Source organism: Argentina silus (assembly GCF_951799395.1).
Source record: "Argentina silus genome assembly, chromosome: 6".
In the NCBI taxonomy this organism is placed as follows: domain Eukaryota; kingdom Metazoa; phylum Chordata; class Actinopteri; order Argentiniformes; family Argentinidae; genus Argentina; species Argentina silus.
Window position 1 is genome coordinate 10,193,504 of NC_139660.1, and position 19,725 is coordinate 10,213,228.

General features: G+C 40.1%; 1 protein-coding gene across 1 annotated transcript in view; it reads left to right on the forward strand.

The window, feature by feature from the left end:
- Positions 1 to 577: 577 nt before the first annotated feature.
- The window catches only part of st3gal3a (ST3 beta-galactoside alpha-2,3-sialyltransferase 3a), a 30,795-nt gene continuing 11,647 nt past the window's right edge, over positions 578 to 19,725 (forward strand). Inside the window, exons 1-8 of the mRNA XM_083672152.1 lie at positions 578 to 802; positions 1,203 to 1,344; positions 9,562 to 9,604; positions 10,967 to 11,059; positions 14,444 to 14,538; positions 16,763 to 16,826; positions 17,505 to 17,600; positions 18,013 to 18,199. Coding sequence (XP_083528278.1) covers positions 1,230 to 1,344; positions 9,562 to 9,604; positions 10,967 to 11,059; positions 14,444 to 14,538; positions 16,763 to 16,826; positions 17,505 to 17,600; positions 18,013 to 18,199 — 693 coding nt within the window. The 5' untranslated portion in view covers positions 578 to 802; positions 1,203 to 1,229. The remainder of the gene's footprint in view (positions 803 to 1,202; positions 1,345 to 9,561; positions 9,605 to 10,966; positions 11,060 to 14,443; positions 14,539 to 16,762; positions 16,827 to 17,504; positions 17,601 to 18,012; positions 18,200 to 19,725) is intronic.

Below are 19,725 nucleotides of genomic sequence, written 5' to 3' on the forward strand. Positions count from 1 at the left end.
CCTTGTAAGTGATATTCGTCTGTGACTTGGGCAAGATAAGGCTCTTTCAGGGTTTGTTTACCGTCAAACTCCACAGCTCAACCATAAACAAGATTGATGGATATTTGCCAAATCATGTTAAAGAGAGGTAATCTCCAACATGAAGACTAAAATATAGGTTTTTCAGACTACTGTGTTCATAAATTAGTTATCACCGTTTTTTGAATGATGTGTGTGTACTATAGACAATGTTTTCAGGATGACAACTTTTGCCTAATGTTGTTCTGTGGGTGTGTTAGATCACTGCGCAGAGATAGCCACTACGTATCAGCTGCCAGCAGTTATCTCCTATTGCCATACGCATATCCATGACTTTGGTCATTTGCATAACTGGTGTCAACTTCGGTAAGTCACTACGTTTTTATTCAGTAGATTCGGTTGTCGCTCTCGTTCGTAAGAGGACTGTGTGTGAACTTGACAAGATAAAGGACTAAAAAGAGCACTGACAAATTAATTGAGATGTAGTGTGTACGGGGCCTTATTGAAGCAACCACTGTCACTGATTCGGCGTGTCATCAGAATGTTGCGTGTCCCACCCCCGAGTTGCGCGAGTGTACGATTGACAGGCAGCTGAGTGAGCCGTGAGCCGTCTGACATTCTGAAGAAGGGTCATATAGCTGAAACTAGTCCACTTGCATTGAAAATCCGAGTTGACAATAACAAAACCTTGCATATTCAAAGTCGAAATATGTGTTTCAGCTACCTACGTGTATGTTACTAAATAGACACCTCAACATCTGGGACACGCATCTTGAAAGTAACGGTAAGCCAATGTTCCAGTTAGCTAGCTAGCTAACGTTAGCTGTGCCGTGCTATCTAGCCATATCCTGATGGCATCCCTATATCTCGGTAGGCAACCAACCTATTTGACAGTGTTGGCACTTAATGAATATCTTGCCAAAGTGATGCTTTTTCTTTGCATAATGCAAGCATAAATATAGCACTGCAGCCATGTTGTACTGGCTAGCCAGGTAAGACAGGCCAGGTGTCTGGGAGGACTTGATGCATTGCAGGGAGTGCGGACCCGTGGAATTTATTTCAAAGCTGAGAAATATGAACGTTATATGTAGTAGATACGTGTGTGTCAGCAGCTAGTTATATTAACTCAATTTGGAAGTAGGCCATAGAGTCTTGCCTGTATTGACAATCCCCTTCATTGACAGTGCGGATAGTGCCATGTACAGTTGGAGATGAGAATGAAGCCCACACGCAACCTGCTCCTGGTGCTTTGTCCCATGCTGGTCCTGGGGTTCCTATACTACTCTTATGCGAGACTCCATTTGCGTGGTTGGGGCCAGAAGTCCCGTAAGTACATTAATAACTAATCTCTTTCAGGTTTAGTGCTTATATTATATATTATGTTGATACGTTCTCCTACCTTATGTATATGTTGTAAACCATATTATCTGATGAATGATTTGTCAAATGCCAAGGTATGTCTTGCGCTAGTTATACATACGTATAATATATATAATAAACAATAATCTATCAATCGTGATTTTTGATTCAGTGTGTTACTGAAACACAACATCCCTTTCAATCATCATTCATGTAGGAGGCATCGGAGGCATGAGCAGAGAATACACTCCTGAAGCAACATGACATTTGTGAGCCCTTGAAAGTCACAAAAGTAAATGTCATTGTATTTGCCTCAGAGTCATGGAAGGAAAGGCATCACTTATTTTAGATTTCCAGCTGTGTTCTGTGAACGACAACAGTGGAACTCCGCCCACTTAGCGCGGGTGTATGCAAATGAGTATTTTTTCAAAATAAAAGCGCCCACGTTAAACTTGACTAAACATTTAGAAATACTAAATATGGATAAAGGAACCACAAATTATATGGAACTATATATGGGAATAAACATTTAATCCTCACAATATATTATTTGTGTCTTTAAAGGTTTGTAATTCTTTTAATATCCTAATTACCCCCAATGAAAGACTGCTGTACTGCATAGGGGACACATAATGGACTGTACACACATAATTTTAAAATAACAAAAAAATAAGATTATTACTACCACTCTACTCAGCACACTTCTAGAATATGAATAAGGTGAGTTTCAACTATGAGGGGTGTCATACAGAGTGTTCTTGGCCCTTTACTGTGGCCCAACCATTCAAAGTGCCATCTCTAGACTGCATAGGAAACACATAATGGACTGGACACAAAATATTTTCCAAGGCTAAACATGATTTTTACTACCATTCTACTCAGCAGCACTTCTCAGCACTAGAATATGAATCAAGTGAGTTTCAATCATGAGGGGTGTCATACAGAGTGTTCTTGGCTTTTTACTATTACTACAGTTTTTTTGATGTGCTGTCCAAGGTCCTGAAATAATTCCCTTACATAATCAATAGGTACTGTTCTAGCAAGTCCAGGTAAGAGATGACAAAACAGATGACTTCATATTAGAGAATGAATGTTATTTACAACAACCAATATGTTATACATCCTAGTTAAATGGGAAACAAAAGCATATATAAAATATATCTTCTTTTGTAAGAAATACGTCCTATTACATTGCACATAATAATCATTAGTAAACATGTTTAGCTTTGGAAAAATATTTTGTGTGCAGTTCATTATGTGTTCCCTGTGCAATCTAGACAAGGCCCTTTGAACTTTTGGGCCACATTAAAAGGCCAAGAACACACAGGGGTATGACACCCCTCATGGTTGAAACTCACTTGATATGTATACTAGAAGTGTTCATGTTTAGCCTTGGAATATTATTTGTGTACAGTCCATTATACTATGTGCCCAATGTAAAATGGCATGTAATTGCACAAATATGTACATTATAATGATAACAAAAAATGAAATGGTCCATACTTTCTGTTACGTAATATTTCCTTAATTCATGAAAAATATTAACTATTGTGATCCTATTACTTTACAGTGCTCTATTACCTCGCGCTTTTATTTTGATGTCGCGAAAACGAAACCGGAAGTCGTATTGTCGGAACGTGCGGCTATTATAGTTCAGAGAACACATCTTAGATTTCCCCTCTGCTGTTTATACTCAAGGAGATGCTGCTTCTTACCAGATGGGGGAGCTAATAGACTTACGTATTTAATGAACAACATGACCCACAGGGTTGGGGTCGATTCTATTCAATTCAGGAAATGAATTGTAATTCAATTCAATGTTTTCTATCAACATTTTTTTATTAATTAATTAATTGATTTTCAGTTCACTTACTAAATTGTACCAGGTGTTCTTGGCAGTGCCCACCTAGCATTAGCTGGATAACATCCTTCTCTATGCAGTCCTAAATGACCCCGCCAAGACACAGTTTGTATTAAAATCCTTCTTTCCTGACTGATGGTTTGTCAGGTGGTTGTCCCCTTTGACAGGCACCAAGCTTGCCAAATTTCTCTTGCAGAGTAATTGAATAGCAAGTAAAGTATATTGACCAAATATCAAATTGGAGCTTAAGTTAGCTCGCTACCTCCCCTAGCTCGCTTTGTAGTGTACCCCTTGAGTAGTTTTTTTGCACGGCACATTTGGCTAGCTTGATGGCTGTCAAAAAGGGGCAATCACACAACGAACCATCAGAGTCAGTGAAAGAAGGATTTTCTTACAAACTGTCATAGTGTGGTAATTTTTATATCGATACATGACAAAGTCTTCGGCTCTATCTGCCCATAGGACTGTATAGAGGAGGATGCTATCCAGCTAACACAGCAACGGAATATTGGGAATAGACTAGCTTGAATTCACCTGGTTTACAGTCTCATTTTTAAATATGCGTGTTGTAGCAGGGGTGGTACTACCTGGATTTGTTGTGCCTACTGAACATGACCCTGTCAATGCCTAACTTGGCACACTAAAGCAAAAAGAGCGTAGTAGGTTTGTATGTTTTTAGGTTCAACAGAGCAAGCTTTGGATGTAAGGTTGTTTTAGATTGACAAATTAAGAGGCACCTTAGTGAAAAGGCTAAAAGAGAAATAAAAACAACACTACCCTTCTCTTTCATACAGGACCTTTTTTCTCTCTCACCATGTCAACTAGCACTCAAGTTCTGTGAAAATGTATACACAGAAAATGACTCCTGTACCTCAAGCGTATCAGCATTTGCTAGCAATTTGGGAGAGATGTTTGTGCACTGCTCACCACAGACGGAGGTTGGATTCAAAGTTCATAAAAGGGATGGAGGAGCTGAAGCTGGAGGGGAGGGCTGCCTGGCCCCTACCAACCAGAGTCCAGGTTTAATTTGAAAATAAGCCATTATGTAAAAACCATGTAAACGTTTGTAGATTAGCGCATTTAACCTTTTTCTGAGCCTTTAAGCCTTTTGGCAGACAGCAAGAAACTTGTGCCGGCTATTTCACCTTACCTCCTCAAACAGAACTTTGTGAGCAACTTAAACTCTTTTCTTGTTTTGTACAGTACGCCAACCCTGATTCCAAAGAGGGTGTGCAGAGCTTTCCTTTATGTGTTTTGATGGGTAGACCACTTGAAATGGTCCTCATCCCTATCATTCAGCTTATTCTACGATCCACTGGGCCACAGTCCAAACACAATCACTGCGTGCCCGGTCAACATTTTATGTTGATTTTATGCAGTTCTAAATCAGCAAAGGTAATTTAGGCTTTTAAGTTTCAAGTGGAATTTTGGCCCAATATTTAGCCTCATGGTGATAAAGGTTTTGGCCTAGTGTCTTTATTTGCCATTTGTTTATAAGTTATGACATTTCTGGTCTAACTGTTGCATGGACCTTTACATAATGCAGAAATTGTTAGTTTAAGGAGCAATGTATCAATTGGGAAGTTGTTATGACTGTGCAACACTAAACTATCAACTTTGTAAACTTGATTGAATTACCTCTCCTTTTAATCATGTCATCTGCTCCCACAATGAAAAATAAACAGCCCTTGTAGTGTTGATCTAAGCACACAAAATTCACAGCTGTAATGAGTTTATTTTCATTTAGGGTTGTTGCTTTATCTCATGATTTGCAATGTGTTACTACTTATCAGAAACACTTTATGAAATGGCTAAGCCATTTTGATCCAAATAGGCGGACAGTGAAAAATCCTGTTGGTGGTTGCAATGGAGAGAATGAATATTGTGTTTTGAGTGGATCGTGGTTTGGGCTTGTTTGTGGCTAACCGATGACTACTGTTACTTGACTGAATCAACCACCTGCTTTCACACAAGGTTTTTTTCTTCGATACCAAGGCTTGTCCAGTGTGATTCTACTGAACATGAACTGCCATGGTATTTAACTCTCACACGTTTGTTTCAGAGACAGGATTGGATAGCATATTCTCCGTGGGACAATTATTAAGCTCAGGTATAGGTTTAGAATTTAGCCAACCCTGCGACATTCAAATCAGGCAGCCATGTTGGGAGGTTTGATTGTTAAATAATTCTCATCATAACCTACCAAAGGCTACATCATAAATGGGATGAACAAACACCTCTATCTTGTTATTGCAGATGGCAAATTTCAATATTGTGTGGACAACCAAGTTTTTATATTCATATGTAAATGATTATCCACTTTATGTGTGGTTGAATGAGAGCATACTCCAATACCTCCCAACATTGTGAAGCATTTCCAAACTGCCACCAGTTCAAGCTTATTATATGGTATGTACACCTATTATGATATCTCTTACAAAGACTCTTATCTTCTCATGGAAAAGTACTATTTAGTTGGTATTGGTTTACTGCCCATTGGAGACTTTGTTCAATTTGTAAATCTGAAAGTATGTGGATCAAAGCTTAAGATCCTTGAGAGAACATTACAATGTGACATACTAACCCCACATTACTACTGAATCCAGCCTGCTGTGAGGGAGATATGATGTCTTTGTAAGAACAGGACCCATAGACTCTTCTGACTAGACACTATACTGTAGCTCAGAGGTAGATGGGGCCTGCTGCTTTCGCCTGATGGACGTGCTGCAAGAGCAACCTCACTGCCCAGCAATAACAAGCACCTCCTTATTTGTTCCCTAACCACCCTTCATAACAAGCCTTCCCATCAGCTCTCCATGGACCTCACCACAGCTCTTTTCTCGACTCACACACACTGTGGTCTCCCACAACCAGATAGGATTAGATCAGCTCATGCCCAAGTTGGCCAGCTTTATCTCCTGTGTTCCTGAAGAGCTCCGACTTCTCTCTCTCTCTCTATCTCCCCGTGCCTGTCCTCTCTTTTCTTTTGTGCTTTGTTCCCTTTTAAGCAGCAAAGTGCATGGTCTAAGTTGATTGCTTCAGCAGGCAGATAGCACCATGAAAGAGCTTGATAACTCGAGTCATGAGAGGCCTGGGCTTTGTTCAGTTCTGGAGCCATGTCTGTGTCAATGTAATCAAATTCTGCCCGGAAGTTTTAAAGATTGTTACTTTTTACTTTTTATCTGCCCCCTTTGTGTCTTTTTAACTTTAAATACTGTATCAAGAGGTTAGAAACAAAATGGTCTAATTTCGGCTGTTTTTTAAATGAAAGGGTTATGTTTAGATAAATATTATTATTTGCCAGTCATTCCTTACCTTCGACCAAAAGTGAGACACCTGAGGGCAATACCAGAACAGTTGATCTATTGCCTTGATTTCCTCACCGCAAAGTCTGCATTGTGGTTATTGTTCAATGCCCTATATGGTGAGCATTGTTTTGGTTGCAATAATTTTGTACAGTAATGTCTGTTCTTAGCAACTAGTATCCTGTATGGCACAGTAGTCAGTGTTTTTTAATCTTACATTTGTATACTGCTCTATTTATACTCATCTTTTTCAACCACTTGTGATTTTAAAAAAGGCAGAAAAGCTAATTCCTTACCTTCTCCTCTTCCATTTTTTGGGCAAAAATGATACCATTGTGAAACATTCTTTCTATAAACATTGTTTTTTTATCAATCAATATATTTCAGTTTAAATATATTATTTGTTGTTATATTTGATCAGACTTTTCTGGAGAAAATTTAAATTGTAACCAGCTTTGTATGGCTTAACAATTGTGATACTTTGGACAAGATTCCATTTTCAAAGTAAGAGTGAAAGGTTGTAATCTATATAAAGGCAAAAGGCCCTTTTTAAATAGGGGATGAGCTTCTCTACTAGAGAACCAGTTTGGGTTTAAGTATAGTTTTTGTTTATGAGTGAAGCTTTTAGTGAGAGGTTAGTGAGAGGTTATGCTTTGATATTTAATAATTTCAATCCCCCATATTCATATAGTCATATTTAATCTTGTCTGTCTTACCATTCCAAATAAACTGAAATATTTTGGTTTTCATATCATTTGAAGAACGAGTATCTGGAATTGGTAGTGCCATAAGTAAATATGTGAGCTGAGATATGACTATGGAGTTGATCAATGTGATTTAACCATAAATGGATAGGTATTTCCCTCCAAGGTTGCAAGATCTTGTATATTTAAATTAACTTTGTATTGAAATGTATGGTAGTAAGTTCATTTATATCTTTGGGGATATTAATACCAAGTATGTTTTCTGCTCCATCATGTAATTAAAAAGTTGTATCTTTCAGCAATCTAATATGTAGTATAGTACATTTCTCATAATTAGGTTTTAATCCAGAGAGACTAGACAAGTTGTCCAAGTCCTAATAAGACCTAGCAGGGACTTGGGATTGTGGACCTGAATCTCTAATCCCTAATAATAATAATCATATTGTTGGATCTAATCTTTGCTAGCATTTTGATGGCTATGACAACTAAATATGGTGATAACGGACAACCTTGTTTAACACGGTTAATACTCTCTGAGAAGTATCCATTATTCATTATTTTAAACCTCGGGTTGGAGAAATGCAGCTAAGTTATCAAGGGTACTATGATGAGCAGATGGCAGATAGAATAGATTTTATATTAATAATAGATATAATTATGTGTAAAGTTATTTATAAAGTGTACAGTAAATATGTTGTCCCCCACGAATGATGTAGCGCCCCTCTTGTGAATTAGTGACAATTATTAAGATGTATGACTGAAAGGTTACCGGAACGCTTAAGGGAGAAAAAGTGAGTTACATTTGATTCATTATCAGTCTTGCTTCTTACAGCTTCGCGTTTATTTGAAGGCAGTCCACGGATTTGAGGTAGGCTGAAAAGTTACTGGAGCTTGTAGTGCTTCTTTGATTCATTTGCAAGGATTTGACAGTTTTATTTGAAAACAGTCAATTGGCCAAAAGGTGCGGTCTGAGGTGCGCTCTCCTCTTTGCACCCTATTATGACGTTTTTAATGATAACAACCATCACTTTAGCCACACCATCACAAGATGAATCAGTGTCACCTTGAAACTCCTAACAATCTCTATGGCAAGACGCATCATTCACCCAAGTTTCATCAAAGTTGTCCCAGTGGTGTCAAAGATAAAGCATGTGACATACGAATGGACAGATTGTTGTGACATGTCTTGTACAAAAACGGACAGAGACCGATCCGTAGTCCCCTCCCCGATTTCATTGTGGGGGACTATAATAATAATAATAATAATAATAATAGTGAACCCCTTCAAACTTTGATCTGTGACTACAAATGAAGGGGGGAAACAGCAAAAACTGAATAATGCTATGCTATAAAATTAAGTCTTCACTTCAGATTAAATTAATTTAAATCTGGTCAATTGGTAGCCTAGGCCTTTAACCAGTTCTATTCAGTACCAACCACCCTAACCTAACCGATCGAAGGTTATAGACATAATTTGTTTATTATTTTACATATATTTACGGCATATAGTCCGACTGCAAAGAATATTCATGGGAGTCTGATCATAGGTTTGAGGAAACTGGGTTTGACGGCAGGTATTAGTGATGCAATTTTTCAATTTTGAAGGTGTGTTTGTTGTTGGCATACCACCTAATCATGACCTCAGTAAGTCAGTTTGATTCAGTGAAAAGCATCTGACCTCTGGCTGGCCACCCCCGTCACTGCTGTTGGAAGCGCAAATATCATCCTCTTGGTCCTGTCTGTTCCATTCACTATTGTGTGTGTTCCACTGCAATGAAGTCATTTTACAACCCTTTATCTAAAGGCCAGAGAGGAAATGGTAATTACTAGCTTAAAGGACAACTACTGTGACCTCTGAACATGTTGATTGCAGACAGACATTGTAGACGAAAATGTTGTAAGTAGGAATTATTTTTGACTCATGTTCTATGATTCCTATGACACCGCAATGGAAAATTCCACATAATTATATTTTATCTCATTGCCTCCACTTCAAAGAAATCATAATCTTATTTTTTTTAAGTTGAGCGCAGTTTTCTTTAAGCTTTATGCTACCTATGGATCTAGTCCTCCTCTGTAGATGACCCATAACTGCTATAAAGTGAAAGTCATGTTTTAAGAGGAAGTTATGTCTCTCCTCTTTCAACCCTGAAAAGTTCACCTATAAAAAAAATAAAGAAATAGCAACCATAGCCCACATAGTATGATTTATATATTTCCAAGTTGTTTTGCAGTGTTTGTTTTTATTCCTTCTTGTTTTCTCGTCATCTAAATCATACCTTTTCTCTCTCTTTTTCGCTCTCTGTCTATCTAGTGTATGACAAACAGGGATTCTTGCTGAAGCTCGATGGCAATCTGTAAGTATTCCCTTCTATTCTGCATTCTCCTATCCGTTGTGTAGTGATTTGACCACTCACCTCAGTGTTTAATGAGCTCAAGATTGGTTGCTTCTTGTTTTGGCTACAGCATGTGCATGTATGTTTTGGCTACATGATGTGTGTACTGTATGGACTGTCAACAGTGTCGTTACTGTAGGGCCATTCTCTGTTCTGGCCCCTCATCACAAGTAATTGAAGGCTTTTCACAAGACACTTGTGTATTACAGTATGTGTGAATGCATGTATGTGTTATGCAATACCATGGTGATGTTCCCTACCTCTTCCAATTGATCGTGTTTCTGGAGCTGCTTATCCACAGGGTCCTGTTTATTTGAATAAGTCAGAGCCAAGTAGGTTATTAATGAGGTTAAAATCTGCTGTTTGGAGCAACAATTAATAAAAAATGTGTGTGTTATTAAGAGTGTGGAACTGACCCTCTTTCTGTGAGGTCGACCATTTGGTTAACAAACGATCTGTTGACAACTGGTGGCCCACCAACCACCCTGAAGTAGAAACAATTTTACATCTAACCCTTAGACCTAATAATTGTAGCGGTCTCTTGGGATATTTTTAGTTTGCTAGAAATAAATCCTGGTGATATGTGATGGACTTCTTCCACCTGTATACATTCCACAATCAACAGGTTGTCTCTCCCCACACTGGCCCTTTGGTAGATATGCGAGGCTCTTCCAAAGGTATTATTTGTGTTACACTGACTCAGCGGTTAGAGGTGAGAGTTAATGTAAAATAAACAACGTCTCGGACGCACCCCCCTCCCTTTTGTAGATAAATATGTGAGTTTTTCACCAAATAGCCCTTTATTTTAATGTGAATACACTTCAGCTGTTAAACTCAAAATATATTCTAGAATATTTGAGCCTTACGGTAGGCGGTAGGCCTTCTGTACATATAACCTTCTCTCAGATTTTTTTTGATGGTGTCGGCTCTTAGCCTGCTGTAGAATAATTTGATTAAACTAGTCCTGATCTTGTTAACCTGACCTCCAAGGGAGATGTTATGTCCTATTTTCTTCAAGAGTATCTTAATACACTACATGCAAGAGCAAGTGCTTGTTCAATTCCTTTTTGATAGATGAAATGAGTAATTTGAATAGTTAATATTTAGGCTGTTTGTTTTCATTCTGTGTAATCAGGTCTATGAGGGACATTTTTTTCTTTTTCCTATTGGTATTCATTGCCTCAGTGATTTGTTTGCTTGTTCTTACCAGCTCCCACAGTATACATGTACTCCTGCCTCTCCTAGGCATTTCAAGAGCGTCTCTTGCTCACACACTCTCATCCTTGCTTGACCTAATCTCTCTGTTTCCTCTTTGTACTACAGGCCTTTGGAGCTGATATACAAGTATGGAAATCTCAGTAAGGGAGTTTGCAAGCCTGGCTACACAGCTGCCAAGATGACTGCCATCTATCCAAAGTGAGCAAAAGCCCATGTTTTTCCCTTTTTTATGTGTTTTTTTTCAATGGTTATTTTGGGTAATTTGGTTTACCATAGATTCAGGTCACTGACCATAATTTAGAATGGTAGAATTTTATTTTGATGTTCACAGCCATGTCATATACATTACAGATAACTCTGCTACAGTACTTCAATTGAGACGATAGTGCTGCTTTGACAACAGCATCATTCACAGTTTCCTTAGGTTGTCTGACCGCAGCTTTCCTCTCAAGACTCCATTCAACACTACGCTCTAATCTTCAGTGTTCTACTGTACATGCCACTCATGGTGTTTCACCATCCGCACAATAAACCCACACAGATTATCGTCTCCATCTCAGATCCCACAGAAAGCCCCTCACACTCACAGGGAATGAGCTGCTTCCTCTATCTAGAAAAACCCTTACTCATAAAGCTGTTTCCTTGTCTGCTGGACAACCACTGGCCCTTTGTCTGGTGTGCCCCAGCTAAAGAGTGACAGCCATGGAGAGTCATAGGTGATCTGACCGCAGACGATAGGTCACAAAAATGGCCGAGTGACTTAGACCCTTGTTTGACAGCTCAAGGATCACAGCAAACTCACTGACCCCCTGTGAAGACAGTGACCGTTCTGTGGCCTGTGCCTTTCTCCACTTGCGAAAGGTCAATGATCTCCAACCACAGAGCTGTGGAAACAGATGTTCATACTGAGACTATTTTACACATCATCATCCATTACAAATGTCAGGTGTCTAATTTCACTTACCACGGACAATGGCATTTTACATGTGCAACTGTCTTTTTGTACAAGATAAGACTGTGGCCAGTGATCCAGTTTCCATTTCTTTTCTTTTCTTTTCAGGTGCTCTTCTTGTATATAGTTATGTGTCTTGTTCAATGGACAGTCCTGTCATGTGGAAGTCTTCCTGAGCTCAGAGTGGCGTGAGAGATGAAAGATCCCATTTCTGCCTCTGAATTATTTAGTGCCAGAGAGGGCTCCACACCATGAAAGCCCTTCACCTGTGTATGTTTTCTCAGAGCTTGTCTGAAAAAAGACTTTGAATGCATCAGCCTCATAGGAGGCCATACAACGCACAAATCTTTTTTTGGCCCATTTTGCTCTGCTGTCCTCCCAGTGCGTGAGAGAGCCATGGGCTCCATCCACTTATCTGGTCTCGTTTAGCTCTGGAGACACGCAACTCCCGAGTCCACCAAGGCTCTGAGAGAGCCTCATTAATGAAGCAGGCAGAGAGGGAAGATCAGGACCTATAAAACAACACTGGGGGATTTCCTTTGAGAGCTATGGGTTTATATGCTCTGGGCATCATGAGATGAATGTAGGACTGACCCATATATTTGCACTTCTCTCTCGGTGCAAACTAGCAGCAGGTGAGAGAGGTCTTGAGCCCCAGAGGAAATGGAGGCTCATTCATTCATCCAACATTCACTGATTAGCAATTGTTATTTCCCGCCAGATCAGGGCTAATTTGCTGTTCATTATGTTATATTACACATGAAAAGAAATTATCAGCCGCCAAGACTGGAGGGGTTGTCTGGGTTAAAGAAATCCTTTCTCTTTTCCATGTGATGTCTACCTTCTAGAGTTGTTTTTTAGAGCATATATTAGATTGTATATATATATATGAGTGGTTATTTGAGTTACTGTTGCCTTTCTATCATCTCGAACCAGTCTGGCCATTCTCCTCTGACGTCTGGCATCAACAAGGCATTTTTGCCCAGAGAACTGCCGCTCACTGGATATTTTCTCTTTTTCGGACCATTCTCTGTAAACCCTAGAGATGGTATCCCAGTAGATCAGCAGTTTCTGAAATACTCAGACCCGCTCGTCTGGCACCAACAACCATGCCACGTTCAAAGTCACTTAAATCACCTTTCTTCCCCATTCTGATGTTCTGAGTTTGAACTTCAGCAGGTCGTCTTGACCATGTCTACATGCCTAAATGCATTGAGTTGCTGCCATGTGATTGGCTGATTAGATATTTGCGTTACCGAGCAGTTGAGCAGGTGTACCTAATGAAGTGGCCAGTGAGTGTATATATATATAGGAACAGAAATGACTTTCCAAGTTTCCTTTGTCGAAAGTGAAGAGCCGAATGTTTTAGTTAGATCTAATGTCCATAGGCCCTCTTGAATGTATTTTGAAGACCATTTTTTTGTCAAACAGCCAAATTATGCCTCGCTGAAGTTAATTACTCATGGTTTGTTTTGGCTCATTCTTCATGCATTTTTTGATTGATTTTGAAGTCCCATGTGATAGATTTTGTTATTCTTTAGTGTTTTGAAATTATAAGCATGATGCATCAGTGCAACATGTAAATATCCACCTAATTAAGAGTGTTGGCCTTGTCAAAAGCTCTCATTGGGTTTACTCACACCATCGGTTTCCTGGCAGAGAGACGGGCTTGAGTTAAATTGAGTTTGAAGTTGATCTCTAATGCTGATACAAAATCCATCTGACCAGTATAATTCTGGGTGGGGTCTTTTCTTTCCTACAATAATGTTTTCTCCTACAGTATGTCCTCCTTATTCTGGGGATGGATCCTGATAAAAAATTAAAAAATATATTTAAAAAAAGGAGCATTAGTTTAAAACGAGGGGGGTGCCACACCACTGGGTTCAGTCAGAGGCCTCTTTCTATGGCTGTACATCTGAAGCCTACTACTATTAAGTGGAGACAGATGTGAGCAGTAAATAGGCCATAGCTTGCTAAATGTGTGTTGAGACACTAAAGCAACAAAAACTAGTTAACTATGTAATTTGCGTTTTACATGCATTGTTGAACATGCCTTAAAGACAATTGGACTTGGATGGATTTGAAAAACTAACATTTTGTTTTATAAACTAAGTGGAAGTGGTCACATCTATGGAGTGTAAATATGAAGGGAGTCTTACCGTTCTTACAATATGTGCCCTTTACTAGAAATTGTCCCTTACAATTAAAAACCCCCTCTAAAAAAGTACCTGACGTATTAAGTGTCACATTTTGAGGACAGGTATATCTTACAGAACTGTAGACTTTAGACTGATGCATGGTCACTGCATCTGTTCTCATGGTTAAAGCCAATCAACTCGAGGATTCCCCCAGCCCTCCCCACCACCCCTCCCCACCACCCCTCCCATCGCTCTCTCTACCTCTTTTTTCTTTGGTTGTCTTCTCTGTGCTGATAAATACACAGACAGCCAGTGGATTACCTGAAACACAACCCCTCTAATCCTCTAAAGCATGCTCCCATATTAATCAGTGGATCTCCAGGGTTCTCATAAGGGTTGTGTGGGGTTTGGGTTGATATTGATGGCCTGCTATTTTTCACTCTCACTTGTTGTAACTTGTGCTCTCTCGCTTCTTTGTTTTTGTATTTCCAGGTTCACTAAACCAGCACCCATGTTCCTTGATCTGAATTTTAGACGATTTTCCAAGATCAGCAATTTATTTCCACCTTTTGGAATAAAATCGCAAGGTATGCATCTATATTTTTCCATCACCATAGAAAGCTAAACTGTACATCCATCACTGTGCTGTTAGTTAGATTATAGTTGGATGACATTTGCTTCTTTGCCTACCCTGTCATCATACAGAGGAAGAAAGGTGCCATTGATCGAATGCCCATCTGTTATATTTAAGTCAATCACGCATGTCTGGCCTCTGAGAACAAACAGTGACCACTGGAGATGAGCCTAAGACAGAGACCCTGCAAGGAGAGTCAGACTGAGAGGTGGCCCTGGGGGCGGGGGGAAGGGAGAATGCCTGACTCTGGGCTCAGACAGTGTAATGCTGGCTTTATCCAGAACATCACTGATCCTTCTTGCTGTGCAGAGAACTGGCTATCCAAGCATCAACCCGTCCCCACTTATACTTATTGTCTTTATAACAATGACATCACCCATTTGTTGCGAATGTTTTAACATACCGAACCTCTTCTGAAGTTGATATTACAACACACTTGAGGTTAATTTGACAGATGTTTAATGGTATGAAATGGTATGAAATCAATTGGAAATCGCTATTGAATAATGCACATGTTGTCTCTCTTGGAGTGTATTGTGCTGTGTTCTTGCAAACGTCTGTCTGTAACCCCTCTGCCTGTCTGTGTTACACTTAACAGCAGCCCTGTCTAACCATCACGCTGTCTACCAGTCACAGATTGTGGTTAGATCACCTAGCTCTAAGCTGTTGTAAAGACAGATGTTAATGGTGAAATGATTAGCTAGCTATGAAGCCTGTGTCTGAGACACAGCATCAGCTAATCAGTGAGGTATTTGTGGCCTGACTGCCGTCATGGCTGATGTAGGATGCCCAGTACTGACTCTTTGACACGTTCTGGGCGTTTTCTGCCACTTTGAAGGATCACACCTCACATGTTTTCCTCATCTGCCTGAAGATAGGTTATTAAGGTCACACTGTAAGCCTTCTCCTGTTGTTGATCACTGAAGGAGACATGTCGGTAGATCTGGAGTCCTTCATTGTCAGAGGTTGGTGTCACTTAGGTCTCTATGATATCAGCCTTGTGGTTTGGCTCAATGAAGAGCCAGTCCTTTCAACCTCCTATCCAGCTTGGTTACGTTGTCTGTTTGCATGTGATAGCACTGCAGTCGTCAACAATGGCTCTCCCTCCTATTTCACACTGTATTGGTCACCGAACCGAAATGCAAAACAGAATGTCATTTTGGATGTTTCCTCATCAATGCTGTTGACATTAACGTTACTTCTGAATGATCCTTAATTCTAGTATATTGTATGCAGTCTTGTGAAGAAAACAAGAACATGTCATTCATTCAAATCCCATCCCAGTTTCCTCAATAGACTGATTTCATTGTTCAAAAAGGATTGATTCCACCTTATGTCCATCAGCGGTTATGATTTTCATTGAGTCTGACAATTAGACACCCAAGTGTTAATGGCAATTTCATGCCCTGAAATCTTGTCAATAATCAAGAACATCACGCAACTACTATGCAGTTATTTGTGTGGTTTTCACATCTCATGGCAAAGTGATCTGGTGGAGTGGTTCAGAGCACTCCAATTTTTTTGTTTATCTTGGTTTAACCCTGATCCTCAGAATAGGGCAGGTGAGTGTGCAGTCGCTCTGCAATTAGGTTAATGGGATGGTCTGAAAAATATCTGGATTGCATTTGTTATACTGCACTTTTCTGTCTGCTTAACGCGCAGTAACTAAAGATGAGGAGGTTTATAGAGACTGAGTAGGAGTGTCCCTGAATGAAGTCGAGCGTACTTCAGAGAGAAAGGCCTGTATTCTGAGGCTGTGATATAACCCCATTCCCCGAGGGCCCAGGATTACCCCCGTCAGCCGGAGAATGTGTTGTTTAAAAATGCTGTTCCTCTCTCCGGCTATTGATTCATGCCTCTTTCCCCCAGTGTCTTACGCTGTATACATCTCTCCAATCCAGGAGGTATATGAGGCCCTGCTCTTTCCTTGTCTGGCCACCCATCTCTGAGGGTTGTATAACATGAAGAAGTGTTCACCCGTCCTCTGTCAGCCCACCCAGCATGGCTTCAAGCCCCTCTGCCTCATTTATCGCAGTCCATAGTCCACGTCTAAGAACACTACCTTCATCTGCCTGCTGACGTGATGCTGCTGGCTGGAATGTGGATGAGCCTCTCTTTTTGACTTTTATTCTGTACTCAGATGTTGTTCCTTCCTCCCTCTTCTCTTCTCTCCCCAGAAAAGATCATAGATATTATTTTGACAGCCACCAAATACTACGGTCTGGGTGATGAACTGGACAGGTACGTCAGCCGCAGTCAACCCTCCTCTGTCTCGACCACACGTCCACCTTAACCTACAAATCAGAATAACAGTGGTGACATTGTGCAGATATTTATGGGGGTCGCACTTTACAGTATAGAGTATTGTTTTAGTAATAACCAGTAGAGACAGTATTGTTAAATGATTCCTTTATGGATTGTGGCTGCATCTAAAAAACATCCAGAGACAAAAAAACAGATACATGCAAACTCACCAGGGTTTCGCAAAAATATCCCAAGTAGCCTAATTCAACTTCATATTTGAGCATAAAGATGAACATAAATTAATCAGAGATGGCCTGATGTGGTACAGTGTTCAGAAGTTTTTAGATTTCACTTTTGGCTTTGTCTTTTTAATGGCATGATTCCTTCCACAACCACTATGCAGACCAGATTTCATCAACTAGGTCTAGCTAAGAAAATTAGGAATGTGTTTATTTTTGCACCTGGAATGTAGAACTCAGACTAAACAGAGGTCACATTCTCTACTACATCAGGCTGTCAGTGGGCCTGATAGCCCAAGTAAATATCATGTTATAATGAAGTTCATCACAGCATTTCACTTTACATTGCCCTCACTACAGAGCCTTACAGCACTTGTGTTCAGAGTAATACTCCTACGCCAGTTTCACAATGTTGTGTTTTTTCTTGCTTTTCTAGCTTAAGTTGTAAGAGGTGCATCATCATGGGGAATGGTGGAATTCTTTCCAACAAGTCTATGGGTTTGAGGATTGATGAATACGATGTGGTTGCAAGGTCAGTCCAGCACATCACCAACATAAGGCTCTGTTACTGGGACAGCTCTGTGCTAGAACCTTAACCTTTGCTTCAAGTCTTTCTTCTCAACTTTTAATTCCAGGAAAAATAAAACCACTTCAACAACGTCTATTTTCAAAATCATAGCCTGTTAGCAATGTAAGCTAAGTTAATTGGCTAATGCTGACACATTTTTTCCTCTCAAGCGTAACAAAAAAGGGGCAAGGCATTGTTGTTCTCGAAACATCACTTCTAAATGTCAGCGGCCGTCTGCTCTCCATTCAAACATACTTTCCAATTATTAAATTCTCCAGACTTTAATGACAAAAGTTGAGTGCTAATGAAACTTGGAAGTCTGGCAATGCAAGACTAGACTACTAGAGCCCTAACCCCAGTCAACCCTGTGTTGCAGGTTGAACGAGGCCCCGGTGAAAGGCTATGAGAAAGATGTAGGCTCCAAGACCACCATACGCATCACTTATCCTGAGGGGGCCATCCAGAAGACTGAGCGCTATGAGAGGGAGTCCCTCTTCGTCCTCTCTGCCTTCAAATCTTTGGACTTCAAGTGGCTCCGGCACATGATCTTTAATGAGAAGCTGGTAAGGCAGCGTAAGCTAACCAGTAGAGGGCAGCGGGAAGTTAGAAGTGAGTCCCTGGGCAGAACTACAAATATATTTTTTGTCAACTTCAACAAAATACCCATGCTGTTAGGATCATGCAAATAAACTGTTTTGTGAATGTAAAGAAGATTGTAAGGATTGTAAGGGACAAGAGCTAGCTTGCTGTCTGAGCCAATCAGTGATTTGTCACAGTGTGAGCCAAAGCTGACCCAAGGTGATCTAGAGTCACTTAACTTGCTGTCTGTACAGGCATATAATGATATCCTCCACAGTCCTTTTTTATAACAAAGGAATTAGACACCATAGATCCACCATAGTTTTTAGGGCATTTCTGCTTCTATTGGGATAGAGACAGTAGTGGTTGACGGGAAGGATGGGTGAGAGAGAGGAGGGATGAAATGCAAGATATGTCGAGTGTCGGAATCGAAGCAGAAACCTTGCAGTTACGTGGTAGGCACATTAGTGTGCTACACCACTAAGCGCTCCTACCAAAATACATCTTTGTCCCCTTCTTCACTGATGATGTAATCTGGTCAGACCTACAGTAGGGAAGCCCCTTTTTTCTGACAGGCAGTATAGTATGTTTCTCACAGAGGTGAGCGACAGCCATTTAATGACCTGCTTAATTGGCTAGCCTGTGTGGGTGAATAAACTCCCCTTATCTCTTTAAGTAAATAATGCTTCATAAATCTCTCTCTATTTCTCTCCCTTTTTGTATGTTTTCTGCGAATACTAAGGAAATTGCCTTGTTGCATATCTAGGCCCAATTCTTCATGCCCATAGCAGAGGTAGCTAACGTTACACCAGTGTGTTCAACTCAAGGATATTCTGCATTCTGTGAGGATGTGTTTGCAACTTTGTAACTCTACTCTCCCCACTCGGCAGAATTGACTATGAGAAACAAGTTTGAATTTGGCTCAACTGTGTATTTGTTTTTTAAAGTGATGAGAAGAGTAGAAGAAGATGATGTTTGACAGCCACCGTAGCTTAGCTTTATTGACTGTTTACATTATAGATTAGCTGTCCTAACTGATTCTCAAACATGATTCATGGCAACAGCAGTAAGATAAGTGTCTTTTTCCTCATAACAGTGTGCCTTACCTTGACTGCTGTAGTGTCATTCATGTTTCTCCAAGTACACTACCACATGAGCACCATACCCCAAGCTTCCTCTCGTAGACTGTCTGTCACAGCAAGCCTCTAAAGAGAAGCAGTCCTCTAATAGGACTGGGTGGAGAAATGACTTACGAGGTGTCATTGTTCTTGTGGTATTTCTACGCATTTAAGGGATAATAATCCACATTGCCTGTATCGAAGTGATAATAACCAGACATCTGTTAATCCATACTACTTTCCCTCTAATTTAAAGCTTTATTATAGGCCTCAGTGTCAGACCAGTATTCCATGGTTGCTTTGTAGAGCTTCGGAAAGGCTTTTCCTTTCTGAGAACTAGGCTCTGGTTACAGTCACTGTGATCCTGGTCCTGCACGCTTGAATGGGAAAAG